The sequence below is a fragment of the Solanum tuberosum genome, unplaced genomic scaffold (assembly GCF_000226075.1).
Source record: "Solanum tuberosum cultivar DM 1-3 516 R44 unplaced genomic scaffold, SolTub_3.0 scf00026, whole genome shotgun sequence".
NCBI classification, from domain to species: Eukaryota; Viridiplantae; Streptophyta; class Magnoliopsida; order Solanales; family Solanaceae; genus Solanum; species Solanum tuberosum.
The window spans coordinates 2,505,249-2,530,671 of NW_006238952.1; the positions used below are offsets into that span (position 1 = coordinate 2,505,249).

A 25,423-nucleotide genomic window follows, 5' to 3' on the forward strand; every position below is an offset into this window, starting at 1 on the left:
ACCCTCTAAAATCTCCAGCCTTATTTGGCTGACAAAATTTTGTGGATGTAAAGAACTTTATAGTCATTAGTGTTGTTGAAACAACAAAGGGTCTTTGTCAGGCCATAATTTCACTTTCTTTGATAATTTAAGTTGTCTCCTTGATATTTATAAACAAGTCACAAGGACCGCATTACCAGCAGTCTTTTACACATGAAATCACATGGAATTCTTGATTTCACACTTAAATGGTCATTAAAAGGATTGACATATCACATATTCATTCATCAACTATCATCCACCAATTATTTTTAATGGATAAGGTTTATAAAAATCTTGATCTTCTTGGACCCTTTGAATCCTAAAAGGTTCACAGCAACAGTGCTGTCTTATGTTTTTTCATATCTGACATGCCATATTTGTAATGGACAAGATAACTGAGACTGCTAATCTCTGACTGAGCACAAGGTCAATAGAAAAACTGAATCAGCGACTCTCAAAACCAGTATATAACCTATGTTAGTTGGACTCTTCAAAAAATCCCAATAGATGCGCGGTGGATCCATCCTCCAAAAGTAGTACATTTTTCAAGGATCCGACATGGGAGCGACTAATTTTGGGTTGTCCAAAGCAACATCGAATATAACAATAGTCGCAAATCGCAGCTTTGAAACTGCAGAAAGATGGTTGAGCTTTAACAGGAAAATCAATTAAGCTGCAATTTTCAAGGAAACAAGATGAGAGGAAAAGGGGAGGGTGATGTGCAGCAAATTTAGCCAAGTAAAAGCATCCTTTGACATGTTTCATACAGGTTCTTCTTCCCGTGTTCTAACGAAATGCAAACACTGATATTCCATTTACAGCATGACTTGTCTAATCATGCGCCATATGACATTGATGTCCTTGAGGGGAAACAGAAACCAAAGAGGGACCCCTTCATTGAGATAGAATAAAATAGAAAAAAGCTGGAGTTTTACAACATAAGGGCTCATTACTTGTTTCTCATATATCTGGAAATCGTTTTCCCTTTCAATAGTAAGTTAAACAGACTTCTATTCATCCCGAAACATCATATAAGAATCAATTATCTGGAAAAATTCAAATACCAATTCAGGAGAAGAATCTGATCTCGGTACACCGGAACAGCTTCAAATAGATAGATAATAGTTCTTTGCCAAAGTAATCTGGAGGAAAGATAAAAATCATGTTCACAATCAATTTATCTCAAGAATGCAAAATGGAAATCTGAGGCAAGATTTAACTGACCTTGCAGCAGATCATTGAGAAGTCCAGCTCCTGCAAGAATTTACAGTGAAGAAGAGGACATGATTGATTCTACATCTTCTGGCGGCACCATAGAACTCTCAACTCAGCTGTCTGATTAAATCTTAGCCACACAAGCTCCTGTCATCTGGTTGATTTAGAGGGAAGCTCATCATCTCGTACAAGTGCTGCCCTCTCCGGGTTCATTAGCATAAGCTGCTGCATGTCCTTTGGGAGGACGTGAAACACTGCCTGAAGATCCTCCCTTAGTTTGCTGCTAGTGGCATCAGAACCTACTTCAAGAGTGGTAGACTGCTGCAGCAGAACATTGCCACCAAGAAAGATATATTGTCATTCACAATTACTAATTAGCATAGAAGAGAGTGGTAATAACTATCCCCGTGAAGGTTATGTGGAGCAGAAAACTAGATCACCTCAAATTTGAAAAACAGTTAAAAAACCCCATGCTCAAAACCTATATAATATCGATCAAGTCCTTATCCTACATATTATTCTGTTGCATTTTTTAATATAATTAACTCTGCCACTTTGCTAACCAATTAAGACAGATCAAAGCCAATAAAAAGTGTAGTTTGCAGTTCAAGTTGCAAAAATTGAACTGGACAAAAGCCATCGTCAGCGAATATGAATCCAAAAATAATGGGGAACATGTGAGTATGAATAATGGATGATAGTCGCCCTTCGCTTCATTTAAGAAGAGCGACTATGAATCCAAAAACGATGGATAATATGCGAGTATTTTCCAAAATTCTTAACATGTTACAACTATAATCGACAATACCATCTCAGCTCAACAGAATTGATAACTTTTTTGAGATAATATTACAAAATAACATCATTTCTCTCTCAACAGAATTGATACTTGTCCAGGATATGCAAAAGAAATATGGTAATTGTGAATCTATCATTGGAGATTGGCCAAAGGAAAAAAGGAACGTGGCAAGGAAATACAGCATAGATGTACAGCATGGTTTAATTTCCCAAGGAAAGTATTGATGGCTTTTCTGGTTGTTGGTGTGGTTGCAAGGAACTGAGGAAGTGAAATGTTGTGATATACTTCCTCCTTTAGATCACATTTTGGAGTTGAAAAGGTGTCATGAAAAGGTATGCAACCCTTTCACATTTAATTTCCCTCCTCTTTTCTCTCCTACTGAATAAAAGGAAACAGCCTTACCACTCCACCTTGTCAAACCCCTCCCTATTTTCATCAAGCAACATAGGGTTGCCTACCATGATAACTTGTTCACTGGAGTTATATGGCTTTCCCTGTTTGGATGCTTCAAAATTTGTTTCCTTAGACCAATCAATCAAAAGCACACTTTCATCCTTCTAGTGGAATAGTACAAGATGGGAAAATGGGAAAGATGCTACGACAGGATTAAAGTCATGTTTAAACATATTCTGCACTGGCTATCAAATAATATAGTAGCCTTAAGAAATGACAAGGTCGCACGCTGGTATTTACAGCTGAATTGTTTCTCTTCCTAGTTTGGTAACCAGTTTCATTATGGGATTTTCTATCGACATGTTGCTCCTTGCCATGTACATAGAGTTTCATCTGTATAAATCAAATATATATAGGTAATCTCAACTACGTCCATCATAGATAAAACCCTTATTTCTCCGCCTACAACTGAAAACTCTCACAGATGCTTATGATTAAATCTTAACATGAATAAAATCATTGAAAAACTCTCTAAATTTACTCATACAGAAACTGATGCTTCAGCCTAATATCATTCAGCTAAACAACAAGTCAGAAAACAATGGTAGCAAAGCCTTCAGTCTCTTTTTTCTACCGCCTCTGATAAACAACGAATCTCTGCCTCTCCATAGAAACTAGATATATCAGTCTATTTTTTTCTTTTTCTGGGAGGGGGTGATAAGTACATACTTCAGTCACTTGGGATAAAATGATCAAATACCATCTCACAATCACATTTATTAACACATGAGCAAATTTCTTAGTTTCATTTTCTAATTCAGTATGACCATTTCAATATTTTTGTGTACATTCCTCATAGGTGAAGAACTACTCAAAAGTCAGAATACACAGAGAAGAAAATGGAACTGTCACCATAAGTTTAGGAAAGCACATGCCTGTAATTCTCCAAGAAGATGCTTTTCAATTGCATTGAAAGTATCAACAATCTCCAACTCAGACATTCTAGATATAAAATGTTGTATGTCAGCCCTCATTCTAGCTTGCCTCCACAACCTATACTGTTCTTGTTCAGCAACAGCACGCTTTCGTTGAAACCACGGCAAAAAGTTGTGCCCTTTCAGAAACCGTCTGTACAAGTACAAGTTATCATTTCATTTTGAGTCAGGCGATAATCCGTTAATTACATGTATAAAGTTTGCTAGTAAACGTGGAAGAGAAAATCTATAAAAATTCAAAGAAGAGTATGCAAGAAGAAAAACTGACCATTCTTTACCTGTAAAGGTCCAGCCAGTTGGATTTCATCCTCTTCAACAGAAACTTTCCAGGACCCCTTGCTGACAAGCTAGTGAGGAAGTCCTCGGCATTAAATGTGGGTAGAGGAGGAGGATCAACATATGGGGAAGATCCTTCAGAAGGTGTTGTTGGTCTATAATACGGGCCGAATGGGGCCAAGAAGTTGGTTGTCAGCTCTAAGAAGTGCCGACGAAGTATGTCATTATTAACAACTGACATTGATTCCTCTACCCTGGGTGACATACCTGCATCAATTAGCCTATTCAAGATTGAAGTGTCTGGCTTTGTAATTGGAGCATAACTGCTCCAAAAGGCTTCTTTGTGCTCAGTCATCAGGCAGAGTGGACCATCTCTCCTCAACTTCATAGCATTCAAAAAATTTGATGGTGTAAACCTATTCAAGGAAAGATTGGGAAGACTAAGTCCTTCAGGTCCAGCCGGAATTCTACCGGTTGAAGCTCTAGCAGAAAATGGAAGTCGAGCTGCATTCATGACAGGATTTCCAACTGATAAGACGTGTGGAATTCTTCGAAGGGATTTCAAGAAAAAGAGGTTTGTCACACCCAAAATCATTGGAGGAAAAGCAGCACCTTCTTGAAGGGAGTTTAAATGAGCAAAGTCGGGATCATGAATAGTAAAGTAAGGCCTGAAATCAATGCTACATAGAAGCGGAGCGACCAGACTAACCAGACCAGCAACAGCTTCACAGCACTGAGGTGGTGTTGGCGCTATGATAAGAATGGGTTCTCCAATAAGTAACAATTCCCATAACTTCCAAAGCTGCATTAAAAGCCCCCTAAATGTCCCAAAAAGATCTGCATCATGGAAAAGACCTTGTGGAACTGATTGACTGGAAGGAAGAAATGGGGCTATTGGAGAAGCCAACTCTTCAAAAAGTACTCCACAATCCAAAGGCATACAATGGGCAGGTGGCAAGTTCACTTTAAGAGTAGCATTCCCAATTGGAAGCTCCATTAACTGACCAGGTACAGGAACAGGCCACATTGATACATAAGAAGCAATGAAATTGAGGGCTTTCTTCCCAATATCAAAGTACAATGGGCCCATGATCTGCAGCAAAGGTCGAAAGACACTAGAGAATGGGTTGTGAGAAAGAATTACCACGGACTTTTGCTCACCACCCCGTTTTAGCCTTTCATCGTGTCTCTGTCTATTAAACACAAACCCGTACAAATATCTTGAGTTCGCCCCTGTTTGAATTTTACTCCTTTGTTTTAGCACCTTATCACTGGCTGTCATTTGGGATGCTTGTGTTTTATTTACTTCCACTATCTCGGATGAAGGCAGATGTGCCACTTGAGGATTCCCCTGCCTCCGGACACGGAAGAAAAAGATACAGTCATGGATGCTTGATCGGTTATGATTCTGAGAAACTGAATCCGGAAATGAGCTAAAGGCAACTTCAAGCTCCTCATTATGTGTTAGACAGCCCGCTGGGTAACATTCTTCAATAAGCTGTCCCTGTTCAAGATCAAACCTAATAATACAGAAGCCAACAACCCATTGCTGTAGAGATTTTTCATCTACTTTTAAATCAGCTTCTGATCTCACCAAAAATGATGCAGATCGGCTCATTTCCGGCTACTGCAAAAACTACAACATCACTCAAAGAACTCCTATTTTCAACATACACACACAAACATTTGGCTTTTCGTCTCTCATCCAAGAGGAAATACAGAAACTTGTACAACTAATTAAGCCTGTGAAATGAAACCATTAACTCATAAAGTGAGACAGGAAACTATAGAGAACTCAGTCTGATAAATGGAGCAAAACCAAATAAATAACACCAGGGTATATGTACTTGGCACAAAAAGTCGGAAATATAACAACAGAAGCAGGACTACTAGGACCATAAATATCAAGACAACGAAGATTTTCACTCACGTAAAAGTTCAGGAAACAAGTACTCCAATTTACAAAAGCTTGGGTTAATTGGGTTTTTAAAAAAGTAGAAAAACCAAGAATCTAATTACAATATTTCAATCCAATAAGCATGGAATCAAAACAGAACAACATACCCAGAAGCGTCTTAAATTCAAGAATCAACAGCAAAAAAAGAAAAAAAAGGAATATATAATATGCATCAGACAGTCACCTGAATTCAACAAAGATACATCTGCCCGCTAACACTGTAGATGGATCGAAAAAATGAAATCTTTAGTAATTTTTTCAAAAAAAGAGTGGGTCTCGATCCAATGTGTTTGGTATATATCACCAAAAGGGCAAAACAAAAAAAAAGAACAATTGGGTCTATCCAAGAATGATACAACAAGGCAACCAATTAGGTGAAGAACGAGAGGGTTCACAGCTGGAAAAAAAACTTGTCTTTTTGCACAAATAATGTAAATTTTCGAATTGGGTTATATATTAGAGGACAGAGTTCTCTATCAAATCGACCTAAGCAGAAAATGGAGATGAAGGACTAGGATGTTTATCATGTTTGGATTTTCCCGACCCAAAAAAACACCTTTTTACCTGCTTTATTATTTGGGAGAAAATTGAAAGACTTGTGAATATAAAAACTTGATAGAATTCATACAGAATTGTTTATTTTTGGAACCCTAGTTTTTTTTCTTAAAATTTTCTGATAACCTTCACAAAATAAGCTTCGTGCAAATCAATTTTGCATCTTATTAGTACAAAAACTGTACATTTGCTTTGGCGAAAAAAAGTAGTAATATTTTACTTTCTTACTTGAATTTATATGACAATCTTTTCAACTTTAGAATATTACAAAAACATTTTGGAGATTTCATTATTAATATTATTTTGGGGACCATTCACATATTTTTTAGAGAAAAAAAAGAACTTTAACTTTGACTTAATTGGAGCACTATAAACTATTGTGACTAGTTATTTTTTCAATAATTGAGGATTAGTTTACTTGGTAAACTTTTTATCTACACAATTAAAATTTGATCACCGTAGCATTTCGTTTTTCTTTTCCCCTCCCATATGTAATAAAGATTAGTGCATTTCTATTGTTTTATATATATGGCCTAAGTTGCACGACTCTTCACTTTCAATGTCACAAAATTCTCTAAAAATACACTATTTTATGACACACCGATTGATATTTTTGAAGAGTACCTTATGGCATATGGCCAGTGATAGTGGTGAAATGTGCTAGAATGTCTTGTCAGCACGGAACAGTTAGCAAGTAGTTTTTCTGCATACATGGGTTGCACACAAATTATTTAAAACTTCTGAAGTATCTTTTGGGCATCTTTTAGTTACTGCTTCTTATCCTATTGAGCCTCTAATTTGGGCAAAAGCTTAGTTGTTTTTATTCATTTCTATAATCAGTCGATTTAGTAGTCATATTTGGAAAAAGTTTCTTCCTAAAGTAACTAGTCTTGGACATAGTTTTCAGGTTTCACCAAAAAGGCAGCATCACAACTTCAATATTGAATATCACTTCAAATTTTCTGATTACTGAATAACACAAAAAGGTCTGGAAAATAAAGTACTAGAGAACTATTTTTTAAAAGAAAACGAGAAAAGCAGATAATATATACAACTTACTTCAGCAGAAAGGACACATATTTACAAAAGATGACAGTTACTGGAAGAGCAACTGCAATCTGAAAATGTGTCCTACCTAATTACGTTAGTTCAGTCTAAGCAAAGTAACTGCACAAAATTCGGTAAACTACATTTCCAAGTATCATATTTGACATTTAAGAAGGCAGAAGCTTGATGGATTTAACTTAGACATCATATACAGGCAAGCGCTCCTCGATACAGACACGGCAGATGGGGCATTTGTCGCATTTCTCACAGCAGGAACTACACCACATGAGATAAGAATGAACATTTGTATGACTGGCAAGTAGTTAATATTGCTAGGCCCCATAATGGTAGAGCAAAATACCTGCAAAGGACGCGATGCCTGCAAGGGAGTAGCACTGTACTAATCTCTCTTTCAAAGCAAACCCTACATAAAACTTTTTCCTGAACAGCATCAAAATTGCTTTAAGTTAATGTGATCAGCTATACAAGAATCTCCTCACACAAACAAATGTAACATTTTGTACAGAAGAAAGTGACAGTTCAACAACAACAAATCCAGTGAAAGAGTTTGAGTTATCAAAAAAATTAGATGGTATGAAATCACACAAGTACACTCATATCTCAGACTAGACCAGTTAACTAAATCATGGTATTACATTAATTTATATATATTCATTTGGATTACCAGACATGAAATGTAATATCTTCTCTGAGATCTTTCGATAAGACACGAGCTCCTGGAATTGAACTGTCAAAGATAAACTGAAAAAATGTTGATGACGTACAGCTCAAGGATTATGGTTCTTTTTCAAGTAAAACTTAAGCATCACACCAACTGGCTCGGGACTGAGTGTGGTAGCTGTTCACAACTTAAGGATTTCGATATGCCTGCTAACAAGTAGCATTTCATGCAAAGGGCAGAAAAAGATGACACAGCCAGTACAACAACACGCCAGTATATTCCCACAAGTGGTGCTTGGGGAGTGCAGGGTGTATGCATACCTTACCCCTACCACAAGTAGATGTCACAGCCAACGACAACAACTACATACCCAGTGTAATCCCACAAGTGGGTAATAGTAATAATTAAGTAGAAAGTGTAAGTATCTTTTCAAAAAAGAGTAGTCCATGCAACAGGCATGCAATATACTGGAAACAGATGAAAGATCTTATCTCCTGCATCACAGAGTTGAGAAAGCCTAAGTGAAATTAAGAAGTTTACATTTTGAAGTCTTTCATATTCCTGCTGGCTCAGTTTAGTGATTTCTGCTTGCTCACCCAGAGCTGCTTGAAGTCTCCAAACCTATCAATCAAAAAACAATATAAAAGAAATATAGAATGAGCAGAAAGAGATAGATCCACAAAAGTGTGGTAAAAAAGTTATGTCAAGAGCTTAATGCATTATATGATTAGAAAGCAACTTATCAACCACTACCGGTATGAACACGATATCAAATTTTTGTGGCATGTATAATGAAAAGCACTATGCTAAAAATGTACAATAAGCTTACCTCCTCAGCAAGATCCTTCTTGGGCAATTTCTTGACTATTTCAGGTGGATAACCACAAAAAGTACTATACCTGCAAAACAATAAGTAGTTCAATAATGAATAAAATCTCAGAATCCACAGAAGTAATAGCAGTCTTCATTTCGGCCAAGTTCACCCCCAATTTATCAAGAATAGGTTGGTGATGATGAAAGGACGAGATACACAATCTAGCAATTGCTCATGAAAAAAATAAAGCAAGGGTTGTTACTACTACCATAAGCTCTAGATAACATTGATGAACTACAACAACTGAATGAACAGCAATTCAATGAGTAGGAGTGTTCAAGAAAAAAAAATTAAAAATCAGACAGAACGAAAAACAGATTCACAATGAATAAATAGGCAGTGTTTTATATTTGGTTGATGTGGTGTTAGATTTGAGAAACAAACAATATTTGGTTTGTTATGGTATTTAAAAGAAAAAAAATACTGAAACAAAACAGAACTAAACAATTAACGCATTTTATTTTTTCTCTTCCTGCGACAAGGCATCCATTTGCAATTATCACTGCATTCATATTTTTTCTTCCTCCTTATATAGGTCATTTGTAGCAGGACTAAAACATAGTACCTAGAGTGCAAGTTCAGTGACGTGACGTATCCAGTGATAATTACAAATGGATGTGGAAGTGAGAATCGAGCAAAACAGAGAAGAACAAAGAAAAAAATTACAAATCAGAGAAAAAACAGGCATAACAGAGAATACAAACATGAGAAGAACACAGATAAGAGAAGCGAAAATAGAGTACTCCAACCCCAGCAGTTTAGTTGAGTAGCAACAGAGAAAACATAGGAAGAGAATTTGCAGGCTTGCAGGAGACAAACTAAAAGAAAAGAAAAGTAGGGGAAGTATTTTTTTTAAAGAAAAAACTAGTCGCAGCAATTTAATTTTAAAACTTGAGCAGATGAATAAAGCTCGCTTTTCTGCACTGTCTCACTTCTCGCTTCAATCGCAAAAGTGTGCGCTTCTTCACTCATGCCTCACTTCAGGGTAGAAAAGCGCAAGGGCTGCGTCGCACCTCATTTCTCACTAAAAGCGCAGAAGTGTGTGCTTTTTAACTGGCTCAGTGCGGCATCCGTGGTAGACAAGATGAGGAAAGCGAGGTTCAGATGGTTTGGGCATGTGAAGAGGAGGTACGCGGCAGTTAGAAGGTGTGAGAGGTTGATTGCAGCAGGAGTTAGGAGAGGTAGAGGTATACCAAAAAAGAACCGGGGGAGGTGATTAGACAGGAAATGACACTTCTTCAGCTTACTGAAGACAGAACCCTAGATAGAAAGGTATGGAGGACAAAGATTAGGGTACAAGGTTAGTAGATAACCGAGTGTAGCCACCTGTTAAGTGGGAGAGACAGGGACTAACCTCATATCCTCTCCTCCTTATTACTAGTAGCATCTAGTAATCGCATAGTTTCATATTCTTCAATGTGAGTTTTTGCTATCTGTTGCTTTGATTTGCCCAGTATCTTGATATTTTGACGTCATTTGTTTCTTGCTACCCTCCCCACACTCCATTTTGTTGGACTACACTGGGAATGTTGTTATTATCTTTTCTCTTGCTACCTTTCTACGAATAACTTCTCTTTTTTAGCAAAGGGTCTATTGGAAATAGCCTCTCTACCCCCACAAAGGTTAGAGGTAAGGTGCGCATATATCTTGCCCTCCCCAGACTCCACATGTAGGATTACACTGGGTATGTTGTTGTTTATAAAGTTCATTTGTTTGTCTGCTGCCAATTTGTCGATCACCCTTCTCGATCTTTCTGTTATAACAGCTTAGCAATCTAACTAGTTGAAAGCCAGAATTCTTTAACTCATAGTTCCACTTTTTCCCCTTTTTCATGTTAATGCAAAATATGGTAGCATTGAAGCTTCTTCAAAAACCCCTAGAAAGTACAATAGAAATGATTATGGCCTTCATAAATCTCTTTTATCATTGGCCAACATTTCATATAGAAACCTATTGAACACCCATCCTGGAGCCCTATTTAGCTAATCCATGAAGCTGATTTATTCTTTCAACCCAAAGAAGACTGTTTTTTTAGAAGGAAAAAAAATTAAAATGAAGGGATAAGAGAGGAAACAAACCATAATTCATCATAAAGTATCTTTCACAAGAGTGAAGAAGGAAAACAATGAAGGGATAAGCAAACTTGATTTCTTTTTTAGCTTTAGTAGAGTTCCACTGATAAACGGAAAACCACCTGAAATGCCCGAATGTTATATTTCGTCGTTATAGAACACGGAATTCAAGGGAAGCAATGATAAATAAATAAATAGAAATAGAAAAGGAAAGGAAGGAAATACAAAATAGAAGAGCAAAGTCATACAAAGTTATATACAAATCACTACCCCATTTTTTGTATTTCCTTAATTGAATTTCGATTGATTAGGACGAAGTACCTTAAAAACCTTACCCATACGTTTTTATTCAAGGTCTCGTTCTGACTTTAGTGAGGGGAATATTTAGACTCATTGAGTACCGCTACTGGTGTACTGACGTTCTCTTTGTGGAACCTACATTGACCTATGTCAATGTAGACGCAAGTTTCATAGACGAGCAGACTACGAGCTAGGTTGCTTTATTCCAGAAGTTGATTTGGTGAGCTCCGTCCTTGACAGCGGATTTCTTCTCTTTCGGTTGGACAATTTCATTCATTTCTCCAACATTTGTTTTGGGGATTAGCCAGGAAATCTGTGTCCTGTGCATTCCTCTTAGCACTCCAGTAGAGGCTTCATAGATGTGTTTTTAGTTGGATTATGGTTGATCATGTTACTTGGGATTATTTCAAGTACATTTCACTATTTATAGATTTCAAACGTTATTTCTATGATTTTAGGAATTGTTTGTATTGAAGTTTCTAACAAAGACTTAAGTCATTTATTTTTATACACATGTGGGGTATGTGATATGAAGGTACAGGCTAGAACAGTCAAGCCAGTCCGCTCGGTGAAGTAAGGCACCGGATGCCCGTCAAGGCTTTGTTTAGAGAATGGGTCGTCAGACAAACTCTCAGAAGAAACATCTAGATTAGTTGGAACTTGTTGCATAGTTATTTGGCTTTTATTGGCGACTTTGAAAGGGAAGGACAAGACAACTTAGAACGATTTTAGTAAAATTTGGAGCACCATGAGGTTCTCATCAGCATAAATGATATGACATTATTTTATAGAGAACCATATTTCTTGTATATGTTCTACAGTTTTGTTTACCACTTGTATAGAAATTGTTCGCTACATTAATAGGTTGTTACAGTAAATAAACAAATTTATCCTTTCTTCAACAACAACAATATGCACAGTGTAAAATTCCAGAAGTGGGATCCGGGAAGGGAGATGTGTTTGCAATCTTACCCCTACCTTGTAAAGATAGAGAGGATGTACCTGATAGACCCTTGGCTCAGGTTATGATAATTTAAAAATCATCGTAGTAATCCTTAATGATGCAATTGAAAGTTAGGATTGATCTTATCGGTGTATAGCAAAAATTAGAGAATAAAAACTAAAAATTGGTTAAGCCATCAGGCGTTGCCAATCTAAGAATTTTTTTAAATTTTTTTTATGACAAGGGAAACCCGCAGCCGCTACCCTTTGGGTGCGCACAGGGTAAAACCCCCGCTCCTATGCAATAGCTCGCAAAACCACATAGGAGAGGTAACCCGCACTAGGCAAACCTCTTGCTTTAGCTGGCAAGGGGTTTCAAACTTGAGACCTCCAACATGGAAGTCCCAAGCCCAAGCCATTGGGCCACCCCGAAGGGTAATCTAAGAATTAGAATTGAAATGAATCAGGTATGAAATCATACCTTGTGTATTTTGGATGGAATATATAAAAGGCATATGTATATTTTTATGGAATAGTTTAATTATAGGTCTAAAGTGTACTTTAGGAAGCACAATATTATGTGAGTTGTAATGTATGCACTATGTGAATTAAATGTTACTCGGTATACAATTGTCGATATTACTTGAAGAAAATCTTGAAAATAACATTGAAAATGATAAAGATGATGCCACAAAAGGGAAGTAATTTGTTCAACAACTTCGATTAAGCACATGAGGATTAAAAAGTAAACATAAATGTGACTAATTAGAGGTGTAAAATCATCTTATAAAGTTTTACTGAGCTGGTAATGTAGAGATTTTTTTCTTGAATCACATTAGGACATGTAAATGAAAAATAAAACTAGCTCTTTGACATGTTTTCTTTTCATTCATACCATAGAATTAATTGTATGTTGCACAAGCATCCCACATTAGCAGGGTTCGGGGAAGGGCCACACCCCAAGGGGTACAACTTAGATAACCTACCCTAATACAAGCATTAGTGGTTGTTTCCACAGCTCAAACATGAGACTTATAAGTCACACAAAGACAGCTTAATCGGTGCTTCAAAGTTCCCCTTCCAAATTAACATTATATTAATAAAACAATTAAAAGCATTGTTATTTTAATTTGTATTTGAATTCAATTCGACTTTATTACTTTGCAATTGCAATGGAATAAATAAGAAGATAATTTTGTTGGGACTCGTGGTAATTTTGTACTAGATTCACATAATATGGAAACACTAAAAATAAACATGATAATACACGTGACAAATAAACTCATAATATGAAAACATTAAATTCAATGCATAAACATCCCGCATTAGCAAGATTTGAGGGAAGCTTGCACTCCAAGGGGTGTGATGTAGATAACCTACCCTAATGCAAGCATTAGTGGATGCTTTCATGGCTCGAACTCGAGACCTATAAGTCACATGGAAACAACTTTATCGGAGCTCCAAGGCTCCCCTTTCGAATTAATATTACATATGTAATAAATTAAAATCATTGTTATTTTTCATTTGTCTTTAGCTTGCGTTTGGACATGCGATATGAAATCATGATTTCACATCAGCATTTGGACATGCAATTTGGGATCAAATCCCAAATTCTCCCAAAAAAATGAGTTGGGATTCCAAATCATGATTTCCAAAAAATTTAAATGTAAAACTTGACCCATAAGTTCAGATTTTGTAAATATATGACCCATCATTTTAAATTTTGCAGAAAAAATTCTTGTTCGGCGTGAAGAGATTGTACATACCATATGAAAAGATTATATTAAAGAATGATTAATTACTACTATTGTTGACTAATGGATGTTTATAAGATTATGTGTATTTGGAAGTTTGTAATCACAAACAATTATTTATAAAAAGATCATGAAAATAAGTGACTTGTCAATGTGGCGCCTTAGCATAATCGGTATCTTGTTTAAGAGCTATGATTTGCACATTTGGTAAGATTGTACAAGAATTGGAAAATTTTTGATAGTTTTCACAACTTGTGGGGTTTTCATGTTTAAAAGAAAAAATTCAAATTGCATGTCCAAACAAAACTTTAATTTTAAATGATTTAATTTCAAATAATGAGTTCATATGGCATGTCCAAATGAGCCCTTAGATTCAATTCATCTTTATTACTTCGCAATTGCAGTGAAATAAATAATAAGACAATTTTTGTTGGGATTCATGGTAATCTCCTACTAGATTCACATAATATGAAAAATAAAATAAACGTGACAATACAAGTGGCAAATAGACTCACATATGAAAACATCAATTTAGCATGACAATACACATGACAAATAGACTTGCGGCATCTACTATAAACTACACAGAAGTTCCTCTCAAAATTGCTAGACTTAATAAGCTAAAACATCTTATTTTCTTCTTTAATTATTTGATTTTGTGATGGAAAAGAGGATTAGGAAGGGTAGGCAAAAGATTGAAATGAAGTTTATTTGAGTCAAAGGATGCACACACTATTACTTCCGCGAGAAGGAAAAAAAACTTGTTCAACAAATATTAATTTATAAGAGCATGCACCCCCGGCTCAGAAATACCGTTAGATAAACACAGGTTGGAGACTTGGAGTAGTAGCTGGCAATCAAGCTACAATTGGACAAAGTGACAAGAAATCTTGTTCAGGCCGAGCTACTCAAGTTTGATCTTAAATGTTTCCCAGAGCCGGAAGAGGAGAAGAGTTCTTGAACTCATAATTATCAGGGAGGTGGTAAATAGAATACTTGAACTTGGAATTATGTTGGGAGGAAATTTTACCAGCTATTGAGTCGTTTAATATGGTCACTTATTATTTTTGTTATTAAGTCAATTGTTGTTAGCTTATTATTTTTGTTATTAAGTCAATTGTTGTTAGTCCACAGTCTGCAGTCGTCATCCATTTATCAGAAGTTTTAGACCATAAAAAAGAAGGCTGTGGAGTTTTTGTATTCTTAAGTCAATTTTTTCTGTTGTTTCATATTTAATCTTTAATGATGCTTTGTGTTGTCTAGATTGATAAATCAATTGAAACCTTTTATTGAATTAGTGAACAATGTGAAAGTAATGGATCAAAGAAAACCATTGTGCACTCATCAATGTTCTTTTCATGTTTCCATCTCCAGCGAGGTTGGTGCATTTACATTTACATTTACATTATCCTTTCTTCATAGGAATGAAATACAATGCAAAGGACTCAGACAGAGGAGAAGAAAAAACCATTCTTACCCAGGAAATCCATCATGGTATAGTCGAGCTTGTTCCTCTCGACTTGATTCATCAATGGACCACCAACCAAGTAGCCTGCTTATTGAAAATACCAACACATACCAACCATCACTTAATTGCAGTTTCAAGAATCACTATTTATGTAACAGTTAAGAGTCATCGTGTTATCCCATAATTTTATGATCCTTTATTTTGTATATCATGTTTTACCGAAACTAAACCTTTAATAATTTATCTGTCTCTTGTTAGTTCCTTATGATTTTACCTGGAACCATGATGCATAAATGCAAAGCAGTCACGTACTCTTGAAGAAATCACATGGTATTGTCCCACAGCAGCTCCACTTCGCAATAAAAGAACAGTTTTCTCAACAAATCTTAATGTAGCAAACAAGACGCCAGCTCCTTGCAATAGGAATATGGGTAAGAATATAACTGGAAGAGAAATGTGTCTTGCACCAGCAGGTGTTCCCTGAAATTCAGAAGCATGAATTGTTAGAAACACATCGGAAGCATCTCCTCTGTCCAGTAGAAAGGCCATAATTATATCATAGAGTAACTTACCTCCAGACGCATGCAGAGGAGGACTTGGAAAAGTATAATTGGAATTTTCATTATGTGACCACCGAGGTCTTGCAGCCCACATATTCTACTATGGGGTTCTTCCTCTGAGGAAACCACTAAGCCACTATTCCAGTTAAGCTGTCTGATAGTAGTAGATGAAGAACTAGCTCCACGTGCATCAGAACTTCTATGAATTGTTGGATTTGACCACTTAGTACAAACAAGAAATGCAAAGCACTCAGCAATACTGACAAAACAGATGTTGATCTTTGTTAGTTCTAGCTGAAGCCACCAATCAGAAGGAGGATGACTAAGAGCATCACAAACAGGAGTTACCCAAAATTTATAAACAAATCCCACCAGCTCAGAGCGCCGACATCTCCTAGAACAAAGAAATAGTGTTAGCATAGGTATAGGTATTAGAGACAGGGACAGGTAGCAAAAGACTTGCATACTATAAATAAAACAGTCAAAATGTTGGATAACATTTAGGCTTGATATAGAACTGCCCTTGAAGGAACACGAATGATAGGGTCTTCCAGTTCCTCTATTCCATTTTCATATTTCATCAACCAATGAAATGGTCATAGACAGTGAATATCCAGAGACCTCTTTAGGGGACATTCTGTCAGACCTAAAAGTTATCGCATAAAAAGCACGCCGTTCTAAAACGCTGATCATTATTAATGCTTTGCTTTTCGTAGAGGATATTTCTGCTATTCAGTATCCAGATATCAGTAGGATACGTTCTAATTTCTAAATGATGCAAGAAATACCTGGTGGATTCAAGACCATTACTGGCCATAATTAAATGAAAATCATGAACTAAAACGAGCATCTAAAATATCAAGATATCAATCAGCAATATGTAACAGAGGGTTTCACTTCACTTAATGTTGCAGGGAGTTTGTTAAATTGCCTACTGATATATGCATCAAATCATTCAACGATCCAATCGGATCATTTGTCGAGGCAGTTTATCCATACAATGACCCAGCATATTTGAAAGAAAGAGCATACTAATGCCAAAAATGAAATGGTGCATGAGTCGAATGATACAACTATGAAAACAATACCAGGTGAAGGAAGAACATATTTTAGCTCATGCAATGTATGTAAAGCAATCGTGACACTGATGATGAAGATTTGTTGTATCCAACAGAACTCTTGGGCAACTTAAGATTCCCTGGCATCCCTAATCACGTCATACACTTAAAAGTAGGTACTCCAGTTATGCTTTTCGGAAATGTAAACCCGTGAAGGCCTAGGCAATGGAGCAAGAATGATTGACGCATCTTGGTAATTGGTCTGTCAGCGCAAATATCATTTATGGAAAGAACATTGGGTTCAATAGTAACAACTCTGAAAATTATAGTGTCTCCCTAACGATTAAAAGTGGACCTCAAATATTTACCTTACTTCAGGCTTCTCCTTAAAAAAGTGTTCAAGATGTCTTGATAATTCAGCAACTAAACATTGAGAAGACTTTGTACCATTCTGCTAAAAAATTATGGGTGCTTCATTCAGTTTCTTTTGCAACTTCACTTTCAAAGTGACCTTGGCCTGTATTTGGGTTTCTTTCAGTTTCTTCATTTACTCTATTTTTCTGATGACATTTACTTTAAAATTAAACAGAGTAAATGAGGAATTGACATGGGCTTCTAGAAAAAACTGGCAATCAACCACAAAAAATACGACTTGTTTATTTTGCAAGCCCCTGCTTTCCCTCTAAACATGACTAAAGACATGACTAAACACATAATTCATCCACTCTTTGTCAAAATGAATGGATAAAACTTCCAGGAATCCAATTGTACATCTGTATATCTTAGTCCCAATCGTCAAAGAATATATGATCTCTAGGTCAAGGAAAGAACATGAAGTGGAGATGCTTTGGGCTGTACCCTTCAAGCCAACAAAAATGAATAAATAAAATCCACAGAGAGACAGAGGTACATACCACACAACTTGAGAAGGGTGAACAATGTGGCAGCAACAAAGAAGACCATGGAGATTGCCACCCAAAAATGCTAGTAAGCATAAGATCGTCATTTAGTAAAGCCATCTTCTATATTCTCCACATTATTAAAAAACAAGAACAACGGTTTAATAGCCATAACCAAATTATTTTCCAATAGGTATCAATTTATTTTTCTTTTTGATAAGTAATACTAAGTCACTTGTTTCAAACCATAAAACTTTGCAATGACACACCATAAAATCATTCAACCACACCCAGATCAATTACAATATGCAGTCATTGATAACAGTCCTCCAACTCAGAAGGCATGACCAAATTTAACTAGCTCACAGGTAAGCTCTTTGAACAGAATTAGTTTATAGTTTGAACTACTGGAGGGAATATTTTGCTTCAAAAGAAAGAAGTCGAGTCTTTTTTGCAATGAACAGAAGAGAATAGTATGCCCACTTTTTGTGAAGGATTAACAAACTACGGTATTCAAATCTTCCGATCGCTTATTAAGTGTCGATAACTATTGAAGGCCTTATTTTTTAACTATTAACCGCCTTCTTATTTAACTTCTATAAGTTATATGATCATTATTGGATCAGAGAAACAGATCAAAGGTATGTTATTCCTGTATTTATTAAATTAAAACTCCACTATCTTAGCTTCTTCATTTCTGATCCTTGTAACTAAGTGATGAATAATGCACTCTCACAGTTGAGAGCAACCCCTAACACTTTTAGGCGTCAACAAGCAGGGAAAATAACAATGCAGTTACTGGTCAGTTATGCATTTTGTTAATCTTAGCTAGATAATTTTTTCACAAAAAACACATTCAATCTCACGAGACTTCATGTTATAAAGATCTTAGTTCTATATGCTTCAGATTGATGCTAAAGGGATTAAAACATAGGTTGGATTACTATGCCTAGGAGTACAGACACATCTCAAATGATTTTAACTATTGGTCGACCAGGATACATATCCTACACTAGAACAAATCAAATATAAGATGAATTCACAAAATCAAGAAATTGAAAATCAGAGAAGTACGAATTCAGCTATGAAAACCTAAACTATACTATTACTATATCACCAAGGACAAATAAATGAACTTACCGGAAGTGTTTCCCATATTAACTCATCATTCATGCTTTCTTCATCTCCAGGTAATAATGCCTTACACATTCTGCTCCAAATGTTAAAAGTTATTTATCCATCAGTAAGACACGGATATAGACGAAAGGTGAATGTATCATCCAAATCCCATTATTTTTTTATAAGTAAATATAAGCGAGTGTATTACTATTTCCATTCCATTATTGGTTATCCTTATTTTCATTACTTTCCATACAGTAGGTCATGCACAAAGATTTAACAGCTAATATTGCAGAAAAGGGACTAAAAGGCAAGAAATATTAGAAGTGACCAATATGTTGAACAGATGACATAGTTCTACTTGGAGGCGCAAGCAATGTTAACACTAACCCTATCAGAAGGCAAAGAGTTCACTTCTGAAGCCTTTATGGTATGATTTTCTAAAATATCTTTAGAAATGGATGCTTATCTGTACACATAAATATATCAATGAAAAGCTATAAACAAAATCTAGGTTCTAAGAGGAACGGCATTTTGGAGATTCTTTTAAGAATTCTAGCACTACAAGAACCACTAGATTGTTTTTTCATTGTAAAGCAATCAAACAAATTAGTCAAAACCACAAAAAACATGTCAGCATAGTACCTGAAATTGTCAATGAGAATAATTATTTCAAATGCTAACAAGGGAAGAAAGACAAATTTCAAATTCACAGCCGCTGAATGGTAGACTGCAGAAAAACACAAGAAAAGAAGAGTAAGTAAAGGACAATTCTGGTTAACAAACTAATAGGGACCTAGACGCACCATGAATTAGTAGCATAAAACCGAGAAACAGAAAACTTGTAGGAATCATATCACAAACGATTGTGGAGTTTTTCTTTCTTACCATATATGCTCTCGAGATATATACAGAGAAGTAGTTCAAATGCAATAAGCAAAGGTGTCGCAACAACAGCATGACATGGAGCCCACTATCCACATGGAGGCAACACCCACAATAGATGGAATATAAAAGCAGAAGTGAAATTTGATTAGTAATTTTGTTTGGACAGACTTCCTTTTTCTTATCAAAATTTAAAAAAGTTACTGCATAAAGTCATACATGGCGATCATAGGGAATTGATGGAGCAGGCAGAGAGAATCTTCCTCGGGCAACAACTGCATGAAACACCCACACAGGGAAGAATACAACCCTGCATATCCAAGTCAAAGTCTTGGTGAAACACCTCTAAATCTAAACATGGTGAAACGAAATCTGAAGGTCACTATACTAGTAGCTCCTTTGTCTATAAAACAGATCTTTCTGTCTCTAATGGAGGGTTATAAACACGCATCATTTATCTTTGTCCCCTACTCAGTAGTTTAGCTACATAAGCTCACGAGTGATCAGTTGCACACCCTTTGCCCAAAAATTATAATGTGTATGCAGGTCAAATATTACTTTTTATACATATTTATTAAACCTCAAAACACTCTTAGCAAAATTTACTGCCCCTACTCCATAGATTGCATAACCCGATTTCAAGGAACAATGAACCTTGGGGTTACACAGTGCAACAAGTTAAAATCAACCGATAAACAATGAGAAGGGTGTTCATATTGACCACTCATATAAACCAAATTCAAGCTTATTTACTACCATATACAGACCCTTGTCATTCCTAGTTTTTGTCACCCCCTAACCGACCCATAAATAAATAAGTTTCCTAGACAAGATTACTCCTTGTTTAAACAATCAACATCAGCATCCAAGGAAATAAAGGCATGAGAAACAACTACTAATGCTGACATTCAACAAAAACAACATACCCAGTATGATCCCATATGGTGACAATTACTATGATAACATCATTATTCAGAATTCATCAATTAAACTCAAAAAAAAAAATTGGGGAAAACAGAAAACTCACCACCAGGAGAAATCAGCGAAGTGATCGAGCTTGACAACAAGCAAAACGGTGAAACACAAAAGCAAAAAGTGCGCTGAAAGTGCCTGAAAAGACTTTCCGACTCTCCTCCAGCTCATTGTTGTTTTCCGTTCACACACACTACTGATTACAGCTACTGCTCTGAAATTGAAACGATTTCTAGTGAAAATCAAGCTGTATACGAACTAAAAACTTGGGAATTGAAGGATTTGGAGTGAACCTGCAAGAAGATAATTAGGTTTTTAGAGGAAGAGGTGGAATTGAGAAGTATTAGAAGCGAGAGAGAGAGAGAGAAGTGGCAGTTGCGGGAAGAGGAAGCCAAACGGAAAGGGGAAGTCTTATTTGTCGGACGCCATTAAAATAACGTCATAGCATTTGGTATTGTCGTCAGTCGAATCAAAAAAAATACTTCTTCCTCCGTTTCACAAAAAATAGCCTAGTTTAACTTGGCACGGAATTTAAAAAAAAAAAAAAAATTGAATCTTGTAGTCCTAAATTAAAGTTATGTTAAATGTACAAAATTATCATTTAATCTTGTGACCTTAAACATATCACGTGGAAAGTTAAAATTAAAATGTTACCAAAAATAGAAAAAAATCTTTCTTTTTGAAATAGATTAAAAAGAAAAGGAGTTCACTTTTTTTTAAATGGAGGGAGTAATTTATATTTTAAAGAGTTCAGTACAAGACAAAACCTTATCCTTACTGGTAATTCAGTCCAACAATCAATTATTTTCTCTTATAATCATTTATTAAAATTTCTTCTTTAAATGGTGATCATGTTTGATCGAGTTTGGGAGAAAATACTTACTTTGTCTCATATTAATTGATTATATTATTAAAAATAATTGTTTCATATTGATTATTCATCTTATTAAATCAAGAAAGTATTAGTTAGAAATTTCCTATATTACTTTTGTAATTAACTTTTTTAAAAGTATTCATATTTATTTATAAAATTCTCAAAAAAAATTAATAAGTAAATAAGTAAAATTATCTTCTTATTTATAATTTTTAATTTGTCTGTAAAAAGGAAAATGATAAAAACGGAGATAGTACTGATTCTAATAGTTGAACATATTATTTTATTGTTAGGAAGAATTAAAAATATGTGATTAACACAAGAAAAAAAATTGCAGTTGGTTTTAATTTTTTGTTTTTTTATAACAAATAATTTTATTATTATTATTCTCAATAATGCCTTCAATAGCATATGGTCAAATTTGAACATTTTCCTTTTAAATAATATTAATTGCAAAGTGAATATTGACCAAACACACATGTTTCTCTAATATCAATAAGTAATTATATAAAATAATATATTTTTCAAACATCATTTGCTTGATTTCCAATTATACTCCTTAAAAAATTATTTGAATCAAAATGCTTCTTCTCATAATAAGTAAAATTTTGGATAATGCATGATTAAATTTGACTTCTTTACCTAAACTATATTTTATTTAATATAAACTTGTAAGACCAAATATTAGAGTATGTATTTATTCCCTTTGAGGATAATTAAGTAGGCTCCGTTGTTTTTGTTTTATTTTTTTCTTCAGATGTCGAATAAGAATTTTTTAACTTTTTTTATTAAATAACAAAATAAAATAAGACAAAAAGGGAATCTTTTATTATTAACAATTCCAGCAAGGTGACGTATTTGCGCACTGTTCATAGCAACCGTATTTGGTAGTATTGAAATTTAGAACTTACTGAACAATCCAAATCACTTAAAACACCGTATCATAATTAGTCTCAAATTAAAACAGTAAAATTGTCTTTGTAATTAGGGGTGGCATGGTACGGTATTTTAAAATTTTTGATGTCACAATTTTGGTATTTTGTATCTAAAGTAATATCATTATCATATCAAATTAACTCGGTGTGATTCGGTATATTTAATTTTGATTTCGATATTTTATAATATGGTATTTGATAATCATAATTTGTTTGACTTTGACTTACATATATTTATAACTCTCCATACAATTCATTTAGCAAAGAAGTTAGCAAGTATTCTTGCAAGACCAATACGATGATCAACATGAATATGATCAATTCAAAAGTACAATTCTCAATCATATTAGATCAACAAGTACTTTTGTTAAATAATTTCACAAAAAAAAACATTTCAAAAACAATCGAATAGTCATAGATGCAATGTTTAAATAACATTATCTAAAATTATGCATAACTCTATATAATTTTATACCACAAAAATCATTCATTAATATGTAAACTTTAACTTGACATAGTGTATGTCAAGTTAGAGTCTACATGTTAGTGAATGATTAATATATATATATATATATATATATATAACTATAAGATTTTGGTATGGTATACGATATTTATTTTATAAATATCAAATATCGTATCGAATACCAAAAAATTTATAAGTCATACCAAATACCATAAATATCCAACCACAATATAAAAAAATTATGTTTCGATATGATATTCGGTATATACCTACCATGCCACTCCTATTTGTAACCTATAGATCACATATTTGGATCATTCAAATAATCTATTATAGAAGGGTATTTACTTTAGTTTGTATTAGTCTTTGTGATTTAATATATATGAAACAAATGCAAAAAAAAAGTATTTTTGAAATTCCTAGTGGCTGAGAAGTGGGGGTGGGGATCCCAAGTAATATATTAGTGTGCATGTAGTAGGATGTCTACATCCTATTTCCAAGTGTGTAAACAAAAACATATCCACCTCAAAAATAATTCTTACTACTTTCCAAGAAAAGACATTTTTCTGTCTCCACCAAGAATTTAAAATCTAGATTTTTTTGTGGGAGGAATCTGGAGAAGATGTTCAACTTGATTTGAGCCTAAATATCTCAATCCTTTGAAAAATATTAAATACTAGGGTGACACGTTTATCCTAAAAAAAAAAAAAACTCACAAAAAATCATTATGAGAAATAGTAAAAAGAAGATTATTATATTGCAGATATGCTAATTGGATATGGTTATCAGAAAAGTGATTGAGGTGGATATGTTTGGTGTAACAGAAATGTTTTCGGACGAATATTTTTTTAAAAGATATTGAAAAAATTGTTGTCTTTTTACTTACTTTAAGAGGTCATTTGATAGAGTGCATTACTAATACCTTATTTGGTACACATTTTCATGTAGATTTAAAAAAATAGATGTTTGACCAGTAATATTTATCAAGCCGAATACTAAATTTATAACATAAGCATAGATGGATGAAACAAATTAGTTATAATAATATTATGATACAACATTATTACTTTTGACCTGTAAGTATGGTTTCTGCACAATTTATTACTACTTTCTAATTTCAACTTAATTAATATTTGTATAATTTACATAAATCGCATAGCTTTAAAAATTAATTACATTATTTTTTTATTAAATAATCCCTTAAAATTTATGGATTTTGGATACATCATTGGACTTACGGATACATTATTAAACTTTCGGATACATCGCTGGACTTCCATATACATTAGTAGACATCCGAATATATAGGTAGGGATGTATTTGAGAGGGGAGGAACGTATTAGAGAGGTTTTATGACATCTAGATACATCACTGAACTTTCGAATACATCAGCAGATATCCCAGATACATAGGTGAGAGATGTATCCGAGAGGGGAGGGAGTATCAAAGATGGGAGAAGACATCCAAATACATCACTGGACTTTCGAATACATCAACAGACATCCAGATGCATAGGTGAGAAATGTATACGAGAGGAGAGGGATGTATCAGAGAGGGGAGGAGTGTATTTGAGAGGGGGATATGAATGTATCAGTGAGAGGAGAGTAATGTATCCGAGAGAAGATTTTGTATATTTTTTTTAAATGATAGGGAATTTTAGAGATTATGGTAAAATAAGATATGCATTTAGATAATTTTTCCTTAATATTTACGAACAATTCACGAAAATTTACCTCCTTATGTGAGCTCCCTGTTCTCACAAGGAAAATGAAATTGTTTCACATATTTCCATCGCTTCTCTTTTGGGCCTATTACCTATCTATTGGCCCATTACATTCAACATGGGCCGAATTAATAGACTGGACTAGCATTGCAGACCTGGCACTGATTGCTATTGTTAGACATGGAGGAAATGGATGAGCATGAATGCTTATATTTTGGGGCAATATTTAATTTTTGTTATTAAATTTGCGGTTTTTAATTATTTTTTTCCTCAAAGTAGTTTAAGTAACAAAAAAGTGGTCGAAAATATTCTTATAGCAAAAAAATAAAAATCAGTTGACATAAACTTATATTTATGTATCATAATATGACACAAGTTTATATCTTACGACTTACGAGGCATAATAAGTTGGGCCACTTAATTCCAACATAGCTCAGAGTCTGTTTAAATTGATTTAAAAGTTGATCAAATCTATTTTTGAGTCATTTTTAATTTTTGAAAATGTTTGACAATGTTAGAAATAACTTAAAATAAGTTTAAAATGACTTTAAAAAAGTTAAAAACCAAAAATAGATCTCCCCC

The 25,423-nt window shown here is 34.6% G+C and overlaps 2 protein-coding genes across 7 annotated transcripts; both read right to left on the minus strand.

The window, feature by feature from the left end:
* Positions 1 to 741: 741 nt before the first annotated feature.
* LOC102604805 (protein DENND6A) lies at positions 742 to 6,420 on the minus strand. 5 transcript variants are annotated; one of them, XM_015306237.1, is made up of 5 exons: positions 6,221 to 6,419; positions 3,702 to 5,442; positions 3,364 to 3,556; positions 1,246 to 1,557; positions 742 to 1,163 (listed from the first exon to the last, which is right to left on the minus strand). In XM_015306237.1, exons 2-4 carry the CDS (start codon positions 5,315 to 5,317, stop codon positions 1,387 to 1,389), a joined length of 1,980 nt encoding a protein of 659 aa, XP_015161723.1. In that variant the 5' UTR covers positions 5,318 to 5,442; positions 6,221 to 6,419; the 3' UTR covers positions 742 to 1,163; positions 1,246 to 1,386. The 5 variants fall into 5 exon arrangements, with proteins under 5 accessions (XP_015161723.1, XP_015161724.1, XP_006341639.1 ...); XM_015306238.1 differs by having other exon boundaries at positions 1,246 to 1,554; positions 5,841 to 6,419; XM_006341577.2 differs by having other exon boundaries at positions 5,841 to 6,419.
* Positions 6,421 to 7,200: 780 nt separating this feature from the next.
* On the minus strand, positions 7,201 to 21,289 carry LOC102605582 (uncharacterized). Of its 2 annotated transcripts, XM_015306240.1 has the most exons (15): positions 21,137 to 21,289; positions 20,899 to 21,057; positions 20,091 to 20,181; positions 19,875 to 19,959; positions 19,632 to 19,716; positions 19,008 to 19,077; positions 17,883 to 17,952; positions 16,259 to 16,304; positions 15,923 to 16,169; positions 15,625 to 15,830; positions 15,360 to 15,434; positions 8,770 to 8,839; positions 8,481 to 8,561; positions 7,620 to 7,699; positions 7,201 to 7,534 (listed from the first exon to the last, which is right to left on the minus strand). In XM_015306240.1, the coding sequence occupies exons 2-15, from the start codon at positions 21,012 to 21,014 to the stop codon at positions 7,456 to 7,458; spliced, it is 1,401 nt and encodes a 466-aa protein (XP_015161726.1). In that variant the 5' UTR covers positions 21,015 to 21,057; positions 21,137 to 21,289; the 3' UTR covers positions 7,201 to 7,455. The 2 variants fall into 2 exon arrangements, with proteins under 2 accessions (XP_015161726.1, XP_006341642.2); XM_006341580.2 differs by having other exon boundaries at positions 16,259 to 16,301; positions 20,899 to 21,289.
* Between the last annotated feature and the right edge of the window lie 4,134 nt (positions 21,290 to 25,423).